General features: G+C 37.7%; 1 protein-coding gene across 1 annotated transcript in view; it reads right to left on the bottom strand.

The window, feature by feature from the left end:
- Positions 1-20,786, bottom strand: part of cpne5b (copine 5b) — a 203,387-nt gene that overhangs the window by 91,083 nt on the left and 91,518 nt on the right. The window contains exon 7 of the mRNA XM_039663352.2: positions 10,725-10,788. Within this exon, the coding sequence (XP_039519286.1) occupies positions 10,725-10,788 (64 nt within the window). The remainder of the gene's footprint in view (positions 1-10,724; positions 10,789-20,786) is intronic.

Here is a 20,786-nt window from a genome sequence, read left to right as displayed (position 1 = left end):
TCCCGGACCTGAAACCGCAGACATTCATGCGACTGACTGACCAGGTGAGCAGTTTGTAGGATCACAAAACTCTGTCAATAAATCGCCTTTATCATTGAGGTGCCAGGCAAATGTATTTTAACGGACATCCACATAAGAAACAATAACCATCCAAATTAGGCTTTAGTTTGGTTTTGTTTGCCTGTGTTCCCAGTGAATGTTAGTTTCAATGAGTGTATTGATTAGTCGAACCAGTCTCTTGATTCAGTTCTTTGTCTTGCATTGTTACCTTTGTTAAGTGAATGTTCTCCAGAGCACTCTTGTGTGGATTATCTTCATTGTAAGAAGTACTGCAATAGGGGATTATCATGCTAATACGTAGGACTTCAGCCCATTCTCACCCCCAAGGCGTCACTTAACTGACGCCTTGGGAAGCATTTGGACATGCTTCAATATCTGACGCTTTAGGCGCCCTTTAGCGTCAGTAAGATGACGCCCTAGGATCGCGTGTACCCTACCCCCACCCCAGACCTAAACCTAACCGCGTCCTCTAACTGACGCTTTCCTTTAGCGTCAGTTAGATGACGCCGTAGGATCGCGTCATGTAAGTGACGCTAAAGGGCGCCTAAAACGTCAAATATTGAAGCATGGTCAAAGGTGACGCCTTGGGGTGAGAATGCGTTGAGGACTTCTGTGCGCTGCCACTTCCGTTGAATCACCGATCTCGCGGGCGAACTGATGATGGACTACACTAAGTTTATTTATACGGCATCCCTGGTATATTAGTCTGATTAGTCTGAAACGTGCTACCTTGTTTTATTTTAAAGTTTTGATCCAGTTCTTCCTTATACTCAATTCAGTCGGGAATCCATGAAAATTTATGTAGGGTTGGCGTTGTTGGTTAGATTTACAAAGTGGAACAGAGCAATGACATATATAGCCTTGATCTCAGCCATTGTTGAACTGCGTCGGAAGTGGACATGCACAAATTTGACAAATCCCGCCCATGAAACCTGGAAGCGTAATGATCCCCTATAGATCCCTTTCCTCTTCATTTGTCTACCTAACTGTGATTAGTTTACCATCTATTTAAAATAACTCGGTAAACTGCTCAGTTTGACAGCAGCGGTCAGAGTCTGATTGACACGGTTCAAATAAAAATGTCAGAATTGTCTCATTCACAGCTCTGCGCTCACAGAGCTCATTGGAAATCAATTTTCACTTCCCCTGCTAGTCTCGTTCTGTTAAACTACTTGTACTTTTCCTGAGTTTTAAGAAAACTTCATAGTGTTATTTTAAGAAGGTAATTTGTCATTTTACTTGCATATAAACACTGTCATTAAACATGGTGTCGATTGGCTTCCAGAACTGAGCAAGATACTTCTGGGCTTTGGTGCACACACACACACATGAAAAGGAGCCAGAGAACAGAAAAAGAACAGAAACACGACTGGGACTACTTCAGTAAGTGGACTCGAGAGAAATAGAGCTCAGTGAAGTACTTGTAACGAATCCACTGAAGAACCCACGTACAGTGTTTTATTTAAATACAAAACAAAGACTTGCTTGGCTTGACAAGAAACTATTAACTTAAACATTAACAGAAAATTCACCAAACAGAGGTAACAGGGAACAAAGCAAGACCTTACAGTGCTAGTGTCTCGGTATCCTCAGTTAGTTTGATCCTCTTATTTCTACGGCCTTTGGGTGTGTGGAGAACTTAGTCTTCAGTAAACTCTCTGTCAACTGATTCAACTTAAAGTTTGACTCTTGGTCTTCATTGAGCATATTGGTCAGTAGAATATCTTACATCTTATGTCAGAATGGAGATTTATGACCCAAAGATGTGTCCATAATTTATGTCCATGTGTCACTCAAACTGACTGGTCAGTTGTTGTCAAATATGTTTTATGGGGGTTATTTATCACCCCTGGTTGACAGCTCAGTGGCTTTGAATGATATATAGGATCAGATGGATTTATAGTCAGATACACTCATAGATATGTATATAAAGGCTAGATGTGTTACGGCGGAGTTTCTATCGTCATCACCGGCGGCCATCTTGTCACAGATACTCTTATCTCGTTGAAATCTTGACGGATTTACAAACGGTTTGGTTTCTCACAAACGTTATTAATGTGGGTATAATTATCTGGATGATTATTTATTTATACACTTATTATTCATAAGTATGCAGTGTCATAGCTACATCTCTGATGTTTATAACAAACCAAACCGTTTGAAAATCAGTAGAAAATGGAGCAAGTTATGGTCAATTAAATAGTACATGTACCATTAACACAATGTTACGAGTGAGCGAGCTGCCTGTGACAAGATGGCCGCCAGGTGCAGGCGACGACCTCCATTGGCCAGCAGCGTGGACGACATATCTAGCCTTTATATACATATCTATGGATACACTCACCTAAAGGATTATTAGGAACACCTGTTCAATTTCTCTTTAATGCAATTATCTAATCAACCAATCACATGTGAGAGTAAAGTTAGTGTCATTTGTATTTGTTTTCTAATAAATGCTGTTCTTTGGACCTTTTTATTCAGGGTCCTGAAAAAACAGTTTATAAAAATTGTTACATAAATATCAAGCAAATCATCATATTAGAAGTCAAAAAGTCATTATATTATATGATCTGAGAGATCATGTGACACTGAATACTGGAGTAATTATGCTGACATTATTTTAAATGTATTATTACAATAGAAAACAGTCGTTTTAAATTGTAATTTTGACTGTATTTTTGATCAAATAAATGCAGCTTTGATGAGGATAAATGGCTTCATTCTACTTTCATACAGTATTTGAATAAAACAATAACACACCACAGGTCTGAGCACAGATCTTAGCAGTCAGGCAACATGTTTACAAGTGGATTACAAAAATGGAGTTGTTAACAGTCCAGTGTGTTTTTCAGACTCCACGCTCTTGCGTGAGCGATTGCCGAGCCGGACTCGTGGCTAATCCCGAAACGGCCCTGTTATCCGCACAGCTCTTGTGTCAGAGCACCAGATCGCTCTCAGTAAATAATCTTTGTTGTTATAAGCTCTGAGTCCTGCAGAATACTGATGACATGCTAAAAGACATTTTCTGCTGATGACGAAGAGCAATTAAACTTTAAAGGCCAATTCCTGGATTGCTATATCAACATATTCATTTCTGAGAGCCTTCTTCCCCTCTGTTAGAGCTCGTTCCTGTCCCGCAGAGTCACTCGCCCTCGTTCCAACAGCTCAAGCCTCGTGCAGATAGCGTGTCACTACAGATGAGAGCTATCACATCCCCTCTATCACCCTCCCATAGAAAGCCTAGTGTCGAATGATGCCTTGGCGTTCAGGAATCTGCCAGCTGTATAACACTTTAAAAGCAGCTTTAGGGTTCTCACTAGAAATCATCAGTGACGCCCAATGAAATGAGGCGGTATGAATATCTGCCTGAAGCGCAGACGCCCTAAGTAGGGCACTTTATGAGAGGGAGGTAAGGGTGGAAAGTTCAGAATGCACATGGACTGACATGCAATCTCCACCCACACACCCCTACTCAGATAAAAAATAATGCCCCGAAGCCTCATAAATACATTCTGCGTTCCTGTTTGTGAGGGCTATAAAGGAGAAGAAAGCTGTCATGCTCCCTCTGCCAGCCAGCTATAACATATTCTGATCACATCAGACTCAGATTCTCAGTGACTGCTTCAGGACCCAGATTTAACATTAGATATCAAGTGGTGACCTGGTTTTATCAAAACATTGTGTGTTAAAATGATAAACCTGTGCTTGAACGTGGTCAGTGTTGTATTTTCATTATCGTAATGCATTCCGTGTCTTTGTATTTCTGGCTTTGGACTTTTAATTTGTAATTTTTGAGTTCCAGAGTTTTTTGTGTATTATGTTCTTAATTTTCTCATGTTTGTTTTGCATTTATATATATTTACCTTCGGACATTCAGAACATAAATGGCAAGTATAAAGCCAACTACAGGAAGTCTGGATCAATGGCATGGAGTTCATTTGTAGTTCTTTTTGGAAGGAGTTCATGAGTTTCTTATTTTTGTTATAATCTTTAATCATACACTACATAAAAATTTAGTTGATAAGAAATTCGAACAAATAAGAAATTTGATTCGAACAAGTCAAAACGCTGAAATCAAATTGTTTGGTCAAGAAACACTAAAGGTGTATTCACACCGTTTCAATGTTAAGTCAATGCAAAGACGCGTTTCGTGCGTAAAATTTCCTGTGGCGCGAATGAGGCGTAAAACGCGGTAGACGCGAATTGAGCGTCTGGCGCATTAAGTGCGTTACGCGCTAATGATTTAGTTAGAGCTATTTGTGCATTCACGAGTTTGACGCGAATTCACGTCTGCCGCCCGAGTTGAAAAATCTGAACTTTGGCGTCAATTCGCGTCGCGTTATAACGCGGTTATAACCAATTATTGGTTATAACCAATCAGGAGCCTAGCTGCTTGCTCACGTGGTGAAGTATCTGGATGCTTCAATAAATTATTTTGTAATATGACTAAATGCCTGGTGTCTAATGCACAACAAAGCAAATATTTTATCACTTAAAACTTTATTTCAATATACGAGAAATGTTCATTTTGTGTTGAATGTTATTTATTCCATATCTAGATTATATGAAATATCATTATGATGTAAAGACAACCAACATACATGTGCATAAGTTTGTGTCTGGTGAATGCTCGAACAACATAAAAAAGATGGCCGCCAACGGGTTCCGATTCTGACGCGCATAAATTTCGCTTCAAACTTTTGACGCGCGTAAAAACAAAAGATTGAAGCGAAATTTATGCGCGTCAGAATCGAAACCCGTTGGCGGCCATCTTTTTTAACACAAAGTGGTCAAGAGTCAAACTAGACGTGGTAGACGTGAATTTGACGCGCTATTCGTGTCCGGTGTGAACGCACAGTAAGGCTGAGTTAGAGTGAGGAAGATGTGTTTGTAGAACAAGATGTTTCCCTGTACAAACCAAGTGTCTACATTTTTGACGAGCAGATCCCAGAACTGGGAAGTGTGCCTGAATAATATATCCAAAAGAAGAGTTTTCTGGCTCAAAATGAATTTGAGGTGCATTCTGCAAACAGTAGAGCAGCAATGAGTCAATTTGGTGTGAAAGTGAAGATGGATCAGAAGCAAATGATGTACGCGTGAAGTCAGCTATCGACTCTCAGCAGGGGCTTTCGGGGGTCAGTCTGAAATAGAGGTTATCTGATAATTTTGTCAATCATCGTTGGGCTTTGGTGCTTTTATATGCCGAGTTCTCAATACAGACAGACTAAGACAATGCCAAAATGCCTGAGGGTGTTAAAAGAAGATCAATATTGTCAATATCGTCTGTGTCCAATTTCTTTTCTCTGAAAGACAAACATGGGCCCTTAAACCTGGACACAGGTTTACATTTTCCACTTCAGACCACCAGAAGACACATAAACAGATGCTGCAGATGTTCAGGCTGGTGTCCTGATGCATTGTTTAACCTAAATGAAGTCACGCTACTTACTTAAAGGGATCATTTACCCCAAAAAATGTTATTTATATTATCATTTACTCACCCTAATGTTGTTGCAAACCTGTATGACTGTATTTCTTCTGTGGAAGAAGAAAGAATATACGTTGAGAAATGTCATATAATGGAAGTCAATGGTATCCAATGTCTCTTGGTTCCCAATCAAAATGAGTTCTGCAGAAGAAAGTCTTACAGGTTTGGAAGAACATGAGAGTGAGTAAATGATGACAGTATTTTCATCTGCGTGAACGAGTTCAAGTTAACGTCAAACTCAAACTGTTTAAGAAAACCCACTGCCTTAAATCATTTAAGTTTAAAAAATGATATTTATGACAACTGTGAACTTATTCCATTTGAGTGGAATAAGTTCGTGACTCTCCTGTTCGAACTCGTTTATCAAAATGAACGAATCTTTTTTCGTGTCATTTGGTTCATTCAACGAACGGAATGAACGAGTTGACTCGTGAAAAGATTCATTCATTTTGATGAAAGAAACTTTGAACAGGAGAGTCACAAACACTCATCACAGAACAGAGCAAGGCGAGCATTTGAGCTTATAAAACTTAAAACTCTGTTATTTTATTAAACGAGCGATCGTTTCGCTTGATAAGACCCTTATTCATCGTCTGGAATCGTTTAAAGCCCTTTGAACAGTTTGCACTGAAACTCTCATTTGGACCTTGAACCGTTTGGTTCCCATTGAAGTCCATTATATGGAGAAAAATCCTGGAATGTTTTCATCAAAAACCTTAATTTCTTTTCGACTGAAGAAAGAAAGACATGGACATCTTGGATGACATGGGGGTGAGTAAATTATCAGCAAAAGTTGTTTTTAAAAGTGAACTACTCCTTTAACTCTACAGTTTGTTTTCATTAATAACATGCGTTTCTTTGTCTGTGTTTTGTTTTCCTGCCACTATATCATTCACACAAATCATCATCTCTGTATATTTAAGTTCCTCCCTTTGTTATGGTGGCTTGTTATTCTGAGTTCATAATCAATGTTATGTTCTTTTATAATCATCTTCATGTTCTGTGGATCTGAGCGTTACAAAGATTCCTTGATATTAAATTAAACTATAAATCCACTTAAATACTTTGTGTAGCTGAACCTTAACTGGATGGCATAAATCTTTAGATTAACTCAGATCTCTTAGGGTTAACTGCTAGCTAGCAATAGCACAAGTACTAAACTAATTAGCGAAGAGATTCACTGTCTTGTTTGAAAAAATATTCCTTATGAAGCATAAATGACTGTAATTTCTTTCTTTGCACTATGATGGGTACTTTTCTGAGATGAGGCAGACTCAATTTCGTATGTAGCCGACAATTAATTTATTTCAAATAATTAACTCCTTAATTAACTTCAGTGTACAGTAGCTACTTTTATGTTATTTTAAGGCTTGGCTACATGAACTACACTTTAGAGCATGTGAAGTACAAATTGATTGTAACTTGGCCAACTACAGTTTCAAAGTCTCTTCCCAGCACATTAAACTCATCGTGCTGGACCGAATTCAAGTTTGTGTGGGTTTTCTCTGTTCTACAGCAGGAATTAGCAAGAATCATTACTAAATAATTTAGGATTGATTTTCCTATACGCTGATGGCTCAAGGTTTCCCTCCTCTCACGCTCAGTACATTATGCAAAACATAGGCCTGAGTCAGATGTTATACATAATGTTTATACTTGGACATTAACCTATGAATAGCTTACTTAGAGCTGTCTCTGCAGATTAAAGTAGGACTGAAAAACTTTTCAACACTGAACACATTTGTCCATTGGCAGAGAAATCTGAATCTATGGGGCAAAGAGGAGTTTTTATGAGGCCTTTCTATCGGTTTTTCCTCTAATCAATGTTTATGTTCTCAGATGGCGTGTACAAATTAAAACCTCCATTATTATACTTCTTCTCACTGTACTGAAGGTGGGCAAAGCCTTTATTGAGTTGGATCCTGATATCAGGGCTCTTGGCGGGCATGTGACTTAAAGCCCAGAGGAGGGATCTGGGACGGGTGCATAACAAGAGTCCATCCCATCGCATTCACAATACCTTGAGCTCAAATTAAAGCTTTTGGTGTGTAAAATATGGGCAGCGGGGCAAAAAGAACTACAAATGAACTCCATGCCATTGATCCAGAGAGCAGGGAAGCAGTATAAAATCCTTTTGAAATTGTAATGAAGGTGCTTCACAGGAGCATTGTCCAGTCAAAGTCCTAACAAGAGCGCAGATCACATGATGCAGAACGCAAACAATTCACAATGAACCCACAGACATAGCGCTATATGCTCCCGCCTCAAACGCATCTGTTAATGGAGGTGAAACGCACTCTCTCTTACTGACACAATATGCCTTGTGTCTAAAATCACAAGCTGAGGTAAAACATCTTTTTAACCAAACCACTTTGACATCAAATATTTGAGATTTCAGTTGATTTTTGCATGCTCATCGGTTAATTGCGTATGGAAGCTCGTTTCCGGCACAGAATAAAACATTTTAATCTTGAAAAAGTATTAATCTTGCAATTATGACTTCAGAATTGCGTGATATAAAGTCGCAATTGCGAGAAATAAACTCGAAATTCAGAGTTTTTTCTCTCGCAATTTTATAACACGCAATTGCAAGTTTATATCTAGAAATTCTGACTTTTATAACACACAACTGCGACTTTATATCACAATTCTGACTTTATAACACACAACTGCGACTTTATATCACAATTCTGACTTTATAACACACAACTGCGACTTTATATCACAATTCTGACTTTATAACACACAACTGCCACTTTATATCACAATTCTGACTTTATAACACACAACTGCGACTTTATATCACAATTCTGACTTTATAACACACAACTGCCACTTTATATCACAATTCTGACTTTATAACACACAACTGCGACTTTATATCACAATTCTGACTTTATAACACACAACTGCCACTTTATATCACAATTATGACTTTATAACACACAACTGCGACTTTATATCACAATTCTGACTTTATAACACACAACTGCCACTTTATATCACAATTCTGACTTTATAACACACAACTGCGACTTTATATCACAATTCTGACTTTATAACACACAACTGCGACTTTATATCACAATTCTGACTTTATAACACACAACTGCCACTTTATATCACAATTATGACTTTATAACACACAACTGCGACTTTATATCACAATTCTGACTTTATAACACACAACTGCCACTTTATATCACAATTCTGACTTTATAACACACAACTGCGACTTTATATCACAATTCTGACTTTATAACACACAACTGCCACTTTATATCACAATTCTGACTTTATAACACACAACTGCCACTTTATATCACAATTATGACTTTCTAACACACAACTGCGACTTTATATCACAATTCTGACTTTATAACACACAACTGCCACTTTATATCACAATTATGACTTTATAACACACAACTGCGACTTTATATCACAATTCTGACTTTATAACACACAACTGCCACTTTATATCACAATTATGACTTTATAACACACAACTGCGACTTTATATCACAATTCTGACTTTATAACACACAACTGCGACTTTATATCACAATTATGACTTTATAACACGCAACTGCCACTTTATATCACAATTCTGACTTTATAACACGCAACTGCCACTTTATATCACAATTATGACTTTATAACAAGCAAATGCGACTTTATATCACAATTATGACTTTATAACACACAACTGCCACTTTATATCACAATTCTGACTTTATAACACACAACTGCGACTTTATATCACAATTATGACTTTATAACACGCAACTGCCACTTTATATCACAATTATGACTTTATAACACGCAACTGCGACTTTATATCACAATTATGACTTTATAACACACAACTGCGACTTTATATCACAATTATGACTTTATAACACACAACTGCCACTTTATATCACAATTATGACTTTATAACACACAACTGTGACTTTATATCACAATTCTGACTTTATAACACACAACTGCCACTTTATATCACAATTCTGACTTTATAACACACAACTGTGACTTTATATCACAATTCTGACTTTATAACACACAACTGTGACTTTATATCACAATTATGACTTTATAACACACAACTGCCACTTTATATCACAATTCTGACTTTATAACACACAACTGTGACTTTATATCACAATTCTGACTTTATAACACACAACTGCCACTTTATATCACAATTCTGACTTTATAACACACAACTGCGACTTTATATCACAATTATGACTTTATAACACACAACTGTGACTTTATATCACAATTCTGACTTTATAACACACAACTGTGACTATATCACAATTCTGACTTTATAACACACAACTGTGACTATATCACAATTCTGACTTTATAACACACAACTGTGACTATATCACAATTCTGACTTTATAACACACAACTGTGACTATATCACAATTCTGACTTTATAACACACAACTGCCACTTTATATCACAATTCTGACTTTATAACACACAACTGCGACTTTATATCACAATTCTGACTTTATAACACACAACTGCGACTTTATATCACAATTATGCAAATCATTAGCTAATGATTAATTAAAGCAGACAACTGGAAGTTGAAGTGCATAGCTTTGACTAATTGTGGTAATTAACACATTCATTTACACTATTAGTTAATAAAATATGTTATAAAGGAATTAATACACAATGACACATTGAATTAATAGCAATTCATGTATTACTATCATGTAATCTATTAATCATATAGACTCTTTATTAGTTGCTGATGCAGTAATCGTTAATTAATGGTTTAGTTCTTCATTAGTTATACATTAACTCATGATTATCTGTCTATTAGTTAAGCATGAAGTAATGCATATTAGTGCACCCTTATTGTAAAGTGTTACCGGTTTCTTTCCCTTGCAGTTCATTCAGATCCTCACATGCCTCCATGACAGTCGCTATGATTTTATCTTGCGTGGAATGAATTCATAAACTAGGAAGTTGCTTTCTATCTGCACCGCAGCACTTTAATGAGACCGAGTGTTTTTAATTGAAGGTCACAGAGTAAATTGCAGGCATCTGCTTAAAACACATTTCTGCCTGTCCTTGAGGAGAGAAAACAATGAATGCAACACTACAGTACACACACATCTGAAGACACACTGTGGACCGACAGACTCACCCTGCAGTTCCCCAGTTCTTCAGCAGATAAGATGATAATACCGCAGTTCTTTCCCGGTATGCCCCTGAAATCGACAAAACAACGATGACAAACCATTAGATGTTGATTACACGACAGCAGTAATGAATAAAACACACGTAAAAACACAATAAGGAAGTCGAGGTCGATGGGTTCAGGTTCAGGTGTGGGATCTCCCAGAGATCAACGACAACTTTTGAAGAATTTATGAGAAATCTACAAACGCAAACAGACAAAGTGTAGAAAAATAAAGACCTAAACGTGTATTTCTGACTTTTTTTCACCACAAGTCTGAAAAAAGACATGTTATTGAAGACAAATATCCTAAAATCTCAAAATTGACCAAAAAACGATGTTTTTGCCTGCCGTGTCTCACCTTAAGATGGTTTTATGCAATTAAACTTGATCTTCATTTAAAAAAGAAAAAATGGGAACAAATTTGCAATCGGAATCGGCCAATTTGCTTGTAAAATAAATTGAAAAATCATGATCAGTGTATCCCCAATAACGGCGTTACCATTAATAATAGAGACTGCCCTGTTAAGAACATTTTTACCACCATTCTGAATGGGTAGCTCTGAGATAACTGCGCGTCATGTGATATTTATAGGCACACATGTAAAATTTATAGTCTGTGAATAAATCTGGCTCCGAGGAGCTGAACGCGTTTGGCAACCGCAGCTTTCAGAAGGCGGTTGTGGATTTGGGCTTTAGGAGATCCCTCACATTCAGATTCTGGACACTTTTCTCAGCCTCTCATTAATACAGAAATCACAAACACAGTCCCTGAAATGCATAACAGCTCCATTAGCACTGATGTTGTCCATATGGCTAAGTTCTCCTTCAGGATTCTTCATTTGCAATCGAGACAGATGCAGGCAGTCTGTGTTAGCGCTTTAGCATGTGTTCACAACTGAAAAACCATTTTGCTAGACATGTTTTCCTCTAGCTGAAAACCATAATGGCTCCACATGAGGACTGTCAGTAAACATCCTGCTGTCCACGATAACATCTCCATAAAACAAAATTAGCTTGTCATCTGAACAAAATCACCAAAACAACTGGTTTCTCAAAACACAATTGACCAGTTTTGTCTACAACAACATCGCACCATCTACTTTCACACATCGTCACGAGAAAGGCAATATGTGTGTATAATGGGTAAAATATCCCTGGGAAAACCTGTGGTTAACCATCCAGATACCCGATAGTTCACCCAAAAATGAAAATTAGCCCATGAATTACTCACCCTGAAGCCATGCGAGGTGTATATATGATCGCAGTTATATTAAAGGGGTGATTTTCCTCAAGCTTTTGATATCTAAGAGGTCATCATATTATAAGAATATCCTGTAAGTTTCAGAACTGAAAACGTCCTTGTTAGTCCAATAAAAGCTTTTATTGACACCAGCCTCTGCAAACGACTCGTTTTTAAAAGTGGGGAACTATGACGTCAAAGAGGATAAAACACCACCCCCGAAGAAGTTTAACGCGGCTGGTTTAGCCCCGCCCACCGATTCACATTACACGCATAGCTAAATAACATAGATTCCTACCTCGTGATGACAAACCGGATGGCGCTACCGAGCAATACAGAATATTGTGCAGCGCCTGGTTGTGGAAGAAGACAGTCGCTGCATCAGCTTCCTCTGGATTCCAATAGGACTGCATGGAGAAACTTTATTTTTAATGACGTTCCAGCTGATGAGGTAAAACATCGTCGTCTGTTCTCTTGAGGATTGTTTTATAAACAAGACTGGATTAGCAGACGATTAAGAGTAAAGAACGGTGCTGTGCCGTCTATATTGGATCTGACAGGAATTGTGCAACACACGGACTCTGGGTCGAACATGTATGGGCAAATCATTCCGGTTGCCATTTTACAACATTGGAGTTTTCAAAACAGTTTCCCCCACGTGAACCGACGGGTGAGTCGAAACTCATTATAATATGCAAAACTGTTATCCACTCACAGCAGTGGGCGTTTACTTCCAAGTCTTTAGTGCGAGACGCCCATAAAAACAGAGCGTTTATCAGCTAGGCTCAAAACTAGGGTACAAAATAGCTTATTACTTATTCATTTTTGAATGCAAAAACCGAGCGAACGTCATAAGTTCACCTCAGACAACAATATAATAAAAATTAAAAAGCCATTTCATGAACCCTTTAAATAATGTTCTGACTCTTCCCAGCTTTATAATGGCTGTATGACTTTGGAAGTCCTTTAAAGCGCATCCATTCATGATTAAAGTGCTCGACACGACTCATAAATAAACGTGGAGTGAATCGATGCATTCATGCAAGAGGGACGTATGCATCGATATATGCCAAAAGAGTAACACTTGAACTTGGCAACGCCTCCGGGCAGTTATTTCGGACTAACAAGACCAGGCTCTATCTAAATGAATGGGCAGAGAGTCAGAACTGCAGTTTCACTGGTCATCAGGACATAAAAACTGCATTTATAGAAAAAGCAATAAAATATGATAAAAATAGCTGAAAAAGTTTGATGACTTTGCCCCAAAATAAGGTTTAAAACACCCTTTTCCTCACAGGTTATACTTTTACTACGCATGCGCAAGGGTTCTCGTCTCCGCTGTCGCAAACATCAACGTCAGTGGAACAAGACGATAGGCTTAAATGTTTCCCGGCTTGACTGTTAAAAGCAGACGATTGGCTTTCCAGCAGGAGGGGCGGGGCATGTGCATACAACCACCATCGTTGGCGTTACGGGTTTTCTTTATATAGTTGTATTGAGGATTGAGGTAGTGGCATGTCTCTATAAAAATTGTCTCTGACTTGATGCATATTATAATGATGAACGTGGTTGCCCAGACCTGTCTGAACCGCGAGAGGAGTCATTATGTTGTGCGTCAAGTTTAAGTGTTATTCTTCCACCGTAAATCGATGCGTAGGCCGTCTGCCGGAAGTTAATTATTTTAGTATAATTTTTTTAATAAATTATATATAATATATAAATTATATAATAATTTAAATTATATGATAATTTAATAAATGTAAATTATATAATAATTTACATTTTTTAATATAACTGCGATTGTATTCATATAAAAGAAGAATGTAATATACACCTAGGATGGCTCATGGGCTAATTTTCATTTTTGGGTGAACTATCCCTTTAACCACTGACTACTACCCAAGTATCATATTTCCACCATTTTTAGATTAACAAAGATAAACAATGTCTTCAGTTTTTGAAGAATACCCCAGGCTCCAACGTCTCAATGTGCATTTTTGAGATACTGAGACTTTTCCCAACAACTTCAATATCCTGCGATCAAGTGCACAAACCTCATCGTATCTGATCATCCTATTAAACTGTGAGAGAATGCCATTTCATCTCGTCTGTTTGGACGGTGGTCCCACAGGTTCTTGCTCACACTCCAGCGTTTGCTAATTGGTTCATTACTCAGTCTTCACGTCCCCCTGGAACAGCAGGCGTCCTGGTTTATATCGCTGTACTACTACAAAAGGGCCTTGTAGAAACAGATGCAAAGGCTTGTCTGGACAAACAAACAGGACAGTCTTTCCTGTCGACACCACCCAGCGAGATAAAGGTTACATTTTTAATGCGGAAATGTGCTGCAATCTGAGAACTCATAATCATAAACGACTGAAAGTGTCATGATTATTACTCAACTGCAGTGGAAAAAAATATTGTTGGTTTAACTAAAAAAAATAAGTAACCTGGCAGCCTTAAAATTAGAAAAATCAAGTAAATTGAAATGGAAAAAAATTGAGTAAATACAATGAAGGAGATTGATTTAATCATCATAAACTCAAAATATTATTTTATCTGAACTACATAAATTATTTAAGCTGATTTGACAAAAGAAAAAAATGTTGTGATTACAAATCATGAAAATATTTTTTTACAGTGTGCACTAACCATTCGACTGAGACTAGTATTAATAACAACACATTGCTGAAGTGTCAATGTTTTCTCATAGAGGGCTATTGAGACAACAAATGATAAAATATATACATAAAAAATAGATTTAATAAAATGTATTAAAATTATTATTTTATATTTATAATTTAAAAATAAAATATTTTAATATTAAAATTATATATATATATATATATATATATATATATTATATATATAATTTTAATATATATATATATATATATATATTCTGTCTGATGTGTCGCATAATTGTTTACAATTTTTGCTATTACGAAATTTGTAATTATCCAGATGGGCTCCATATCCTAACCATGATCCATTATGTGTGGCATTTGAAACAGGCCAGTGCTTTCTGAACACAATAAATCAATAAAGGAAACTAAGAAACACCTTCTCAGAAAGCAGCTTAATTAACATTTATTTGAAATGCTGAAAACACCTTTCAAAGAAGGCAAATGTATGACCCAAGAGCCAATCTGTGCAGCAATGCGCTTCTGAATGCTGATATTATTTTATAATTATGCCACCCAGAATCTACATTAGGGATGAGCAGAATATGCAGTGCGGGTTTAACTGTGTTTGCCCAATTTAAGCATTCAGAATATATAAGAAAGCCACATCTCAAAGTTTCATTCCTCTACTTTTCAAGGAGAAGGTCAAAATGTAATGGAGCCATTCCACCGAAAGGGTGACATTTCCGTCCCCAGGACATTATATGTATAAAATTGCATGAAAATTAACTCTAAAATACATTTTATTATTAAGCAAAATGTCATGCACGTTAAGCTAACTTCAAATTTAAAACGTATAATTAAAAGCATTAATAAAAACGACACAGAACACTAAAAAATAGCATTTTCTGCATGTCCCAACTTTCTATCTCGAAACTTTACCATAAAGTAAAATCCTTCAGAAATCTGTTGTTGTGTGTGACTTTATATCCAAAATGCTTTAAAATGAAACATTTGATCTAATATTATAGATAAAATACACATTTTAGTCCCCGAGTCCTGTTACACTATTACATCCCCCCTCTGAAAAACGTAGAATATTCCACGAGACACATTTTCAACAGGAAGTTGCATCATCTGGATCAATGGGGCGACTATACAGTAAGTCACTCCTCTCATTTTCATTTCTGTATATTTGATGAAATTGTAACTAATGAGAAGGTCAATCTCAACATAAAGCCCTGTTACCTAAACTTTTTCTTAGATTTAATTTTTTTAATTTTGGTAAGGCACTAGAAATGGCTCAGTGTCCTCCCGCTATTAGCATCAATGCTATGTGGCCATATGCCATATATTTGATAACTGTTTGCTTAAACTCAATCCTGTTACTTTCAGTCCTGTTACTATTTCTTTCTTTTACTAAAAGAATAAAATTAAACCACTTTTTTCATCAGTTTTGTTTGGCCCATAATTTATACAATTATTTCATGAATTAATTCTAAAAAAATATATAAGCTTGAGGCTTCGGCCGTCTTTAAAATGAAAAAAAGCCTTTGTGTTTTTTTTTTTTTACTTTAATAGTGGTTTTATTGGCACAAATATCAATTTTTTGAACATATAACCAACAATTTCTTTAAAATAAACACATTCTTGTGGGAAAAACAAAGGAATTAATTGACATCCTTCTAAACTTGCTTTTTAAATGACACATGATTTTCAGTAACAGGATTGAGAAAACAAGCGTCCATATGTAAAAAAAATAAAAATAAAATAAAGTTGCCTGCGATTGACCAATAGACATTTTGAATAGTTAAATATGTGTAGTAATATAAAGTTTATTTTTGAAGAGTTACAACAAGCAAATATCACCCATTCGGTGGAATGGCCCAATGGTTCATTCACTGTGTTTTAAGATTTGACTTTATCCAAGGTTTGTGTGTAGTTGAAAGCACTTCATTTATCTGTAGTGTTTACTTCAGATGACATTGATATAGTTTGCAATAAATGATTCATGACAATGTGAACCAACAATCTGTTCATGTCAGAAAGTCATGCTCTAAAACGCCACAAGTGTCTTGCTTTGCTTGGTTTAACTGATGGCATTACTGTGTGCATTTACACCCACACCCCGATCATCTCCGGTAGCTCTCGGATCTTTGTGGAAATCATCAGTTCATATCTACCATTACTTCAGGGTGCGTTCCCATTAGTAACCTGCCAGTTGAGTACATTCATAAAATACATCATTACTTGCAAAGTCGTCACGTGGCTCAGGCTTTGAACATAAAGCTCCCAGGTTCCCAGAAACGGGGTCTCGGATGCTTTGTGCACCGCATACATATTAAAATGTGAGCTCGACTTATATATTCCCTAAGCTTCACTCTGGGACTTGGACTTCTAATCAAACGGATGTGGACTTCTGTACGTCCTGGAAACCCCAGAGCGTTCGCTCACTGACTGGATCATGACTGCTTTTGTTCTCTGCAGCAACAAGAGCTCGTAATTACAAACCCAACAGAGAGAAAACTAACAAAAGGAGGAATGTAATAATGGAGGCGGCACTTTACATATTCATCTCATATTTGCCTTGGGAGCTGGAGAGATGTGTGTGGGGGTGCAAGCATTGTGGAGAAACTTTCTTCAGGCGGTGCACAAAGAGATCATTTGAGATTCCCATTGTTATCCTGAGCTTTTCATCAGCTTTTTAAAGGGTATATACATATGCCGTAATGTCGAACATTGCTGTCGACGGTAAAGACAGTTGACTCATAATCATCACCAGCAGGCAAACGTACTGAAGAGGCAGGCAAATACTGAAGAACAACAACTGGGTCAATGATAAATAAAAGCACCCGAGATGAAGAACAAGGAAAATCTCATTTAAAAAGCATGAGCCAAGCTATTAGAAATGTAATCTCTATATTCAGGTTTGGGAAAACTTTTATACAATTTTTAACAAAACTTCATGTGATGTAACTCTGAAAAAAAAAAAAAGTTTCCTCAAACCTTGCATAAATGTGTATATTTATTTAGCTATTCACTTATTAATGACAAGGCAGGTTAGTCCAGCTTGTGGTGCAACTCCCCAGGTATCATTGGCCCTGTTTACACCTGGTATTAAGATGCGTTTTGGTCGATCGGATCTAGATATTATCGGTCGATATTAGGCATTTTCAAAAATATCGGCAGTTATAATGGCCGATAAATGAATATTTCAAAAATAAAATAAAAACGGACGAATCACGCTTCAACCATGTCATGAGTGTTGGAGTTGTATAGTTTGTCCACCAGAGGGCACTCTACACCGTCCCTGTTGGCAACACTCATGTATAATGCGCCACACATCCTGAACATTTAGACAGAGGAAAAAGTATCAAAGGTATTTTATTCATAAAAGTTAGCTTTTCTTTTACACGTGTGTGAAATCCAACGACGCCAAGTGTGCGTTGCAGACTGTCGTTCTGTAACACCGTGTCTTAACTACACGCGACGCGATAAAATTCCAGCGACTATTCCTTTTCTTCCTGAAACGAGACTTCAATAGATTTCCACGACGGATGCGTGAGAATTACGATCTCCTTCAACTACTTCAGTTCAGTTCTCGCGCATGCGTCGTGGAAATCAATGGAAGTCTCGTTTCAGGCCAACAAGGAAGAAAAGGAATAGTCGAATAAAGTCGTAATTTTTGTTTGTTTTTTTCGCACAAAAAGTATTCTCGTCGCTTGATAAACTTGTAGTTGAGCCACTGTAGTCACATGGAATATTTAAACATTTTCTTCATTGACTTTCTGGGCATCAAGAGCCAGTCCCTTAGGCAGCCAATGTGGTAGTGAGACAGCTCTCAAATTTAATCAAAAATATCTTCATTTGTGTTCCGAAGACGAACGAAGGTCTTACGGGGTTGGTACAGCATGGGGGTGAGTAATTAATGACTTCATTTTCATTTTTGGGTGAACTAACCCTTTAAGCAAAAGTTCTAGGAACGTTCTGAGAACCAAAAACTAACATTCCCAGAACGTTCCCAGAACCTAAATTTGTTTGGGTTACTGGGTTACTCACCCCCATGTCATCCAAGATGTCTTTCTTTCTTCAGCCGAAAAGAAATTAGAGTTGAAGTCTTTGATGAAAACATTCCAGGATTTTCTTCATATAATGGACTTCAATGGGAACCAAACGGTTCAAGGTCCAAATAAGAGTTTCAGTGCAGCTTCAAAGGGCTTTAAACAACACCAGACGATGAATAAGGGTCTTATCCAGCGGAACGATCGGCCATTTAAAAAATAAATAAAAAAGTTTCTGTTTTGTAAGCTCAAATGCTCGCCTTGCTCTGTTCTGTGATGCGCGTTCGTAACTCTCCTGTTTGAACTCGTTCATCAAAATGAACAAATATTTTTTCGAGTCATGACTTGAAGGGTCCTATTAGGCCCTTATTCATCGTCTGGTGTCGTGTAAAGCCCTTTGAAGCTGCACTGAAACTCTCATTTGGACCTTGAACCGTTTGGTTCCCATTGAAGTCCATTACATGGAGAAAATATTGGAATGTTTTCATCAAAAACCTTAATTTCTTTTCGACTGAAGAAAGAAAGACATGGACATCTTGGATGACATGGGGGTGAGTAAATTATCAGCAAAAGTTTTTTTTTTAAAAGTGAACTACTCCTTTAATACACGAATTGCATTTTTTATATATTATTCATATATCCAGACAGAAGAACAAAACATGTTTCTCACCGACCCAACTGGCTGTTGTATAAAAGCTCTTCAGGCATTGTATCTTCACTCTCTCACTGGAGAAAGTGTGTAGTATAGTTGTACGAGCAGCTGTCTTCTGTTTGCCAGTTAGCACTTCACAGCAGCGACTACATACTCTCAAGGCATTAAAGCGTACAATAAGTCACAGTAATGGGTTTCTAATGTCGCTCTGTTGGCTAGCTCGCCTCGTAGCGAATAATGCCGAAGGCTACTTCTGTTGGCAGTTACGCGCTGAAGTTATCAGCTGTAATCTGAGCTTTAAGAAAGGTTTCTGCAGTTTTCAGGCTTGACATCTTCAAGACGGCACCCTGGTGGATGTACATCCACACAGCAGGCCTGCATCCGTCTGATAGACTCGAGAGCAGCTTTACAAACTCGGCGGTTCATCATTTGTGGAAACGGCAAAAAGAAACAGCAGAGGTCTGGAAACGGCTGTTATAAATGTATGGGTTTGAAGACGGATGAATCTCTGAACAGCGGCGCTGCAGGACCTACGAGTCGGACACTAATGTCCCTGAAACAATGATAAAAGAGCGCTGTAACATTTACTCGCAGCTATACTCAAAAGGATTCTGTCATGCTTTTGCGCACCTGGTCAAAACAAACACATCTGCGCGGACAGCATCACAATGGACAACAGCGAAGGGGTTCGCCGAGTGCTACTTCCCACACAAAATAGTGTCATGCAGATTATCGACCCATGAATCCAACTACACATGAAGCCCGAAGCCATTAAGCCGGCATGACTTGTTTCCAGCACACAGAGAGTCTGACCTTTCATTATTCCGGACACAATAGTTGCATGGAAAGGGGCGGGTCAAAAGCGGTGAGACTTCCAATCGGGAGGGCCAAGAGGACACCTGTTTGAGAGCACCTAATTTCACGGGTATCTGCGGAATGATTTGCATCGATGCACACTCGCACTGACATGATTGGATTAGCCAGAACATTTAATGAGATGTCTTGGCAGTGGCCGGAGAGTCAGCTGTCATTTCTACTGACGGCCATTGAGCGGTGACGACTGTCTCTATGTTCAGAGCGCATTAGTGCGATAACCCATAATACTACAGCTACTGAGTGAGTGAATTTCATTGTGTGTTCAGTATTTCATACGCTCACTCACACACTCACACAAAGAGCTCATCAATACTTACTGATGGGTTGCCATTGTTCCTTTACCCTTTTCTCTCGTGTACCCCTTCCTTCAAAACAATATCTCTCTATCCATCCATCCATCTTTCAATTCATCTTTCCATCCATCCATCCATCCATCCATCCATCCATCTTTCCATCCATCCATCCATCTTTCCATCCATATTTCCATCCATCTTTCCATCCATCCATCCATCCATCCATTCATCTTTCCATCCATCCATCCATCCATCCATTCATCTTTCCATCCATCCATCT

Source organism: Pimephales promelas, chromosome 21 (genome assembly GCF_988280905.1).
Source record: "Pimephales promelas chromosome 21, fPimPro1.hap1.1, whole genome shotgun sequence".
In the NCBI taxonomy this organism is placed as follows: Eukaryota; Metazoa; Chordata; class Actinopteri; order Cypriniformes; family Leuciscidae; genus Pimephales; species Pimephales promelas.
Note: the sequence above shows the minus strand (reverse complement) of the source record. Positions and strands in the feature narration are given on the sequence as shown.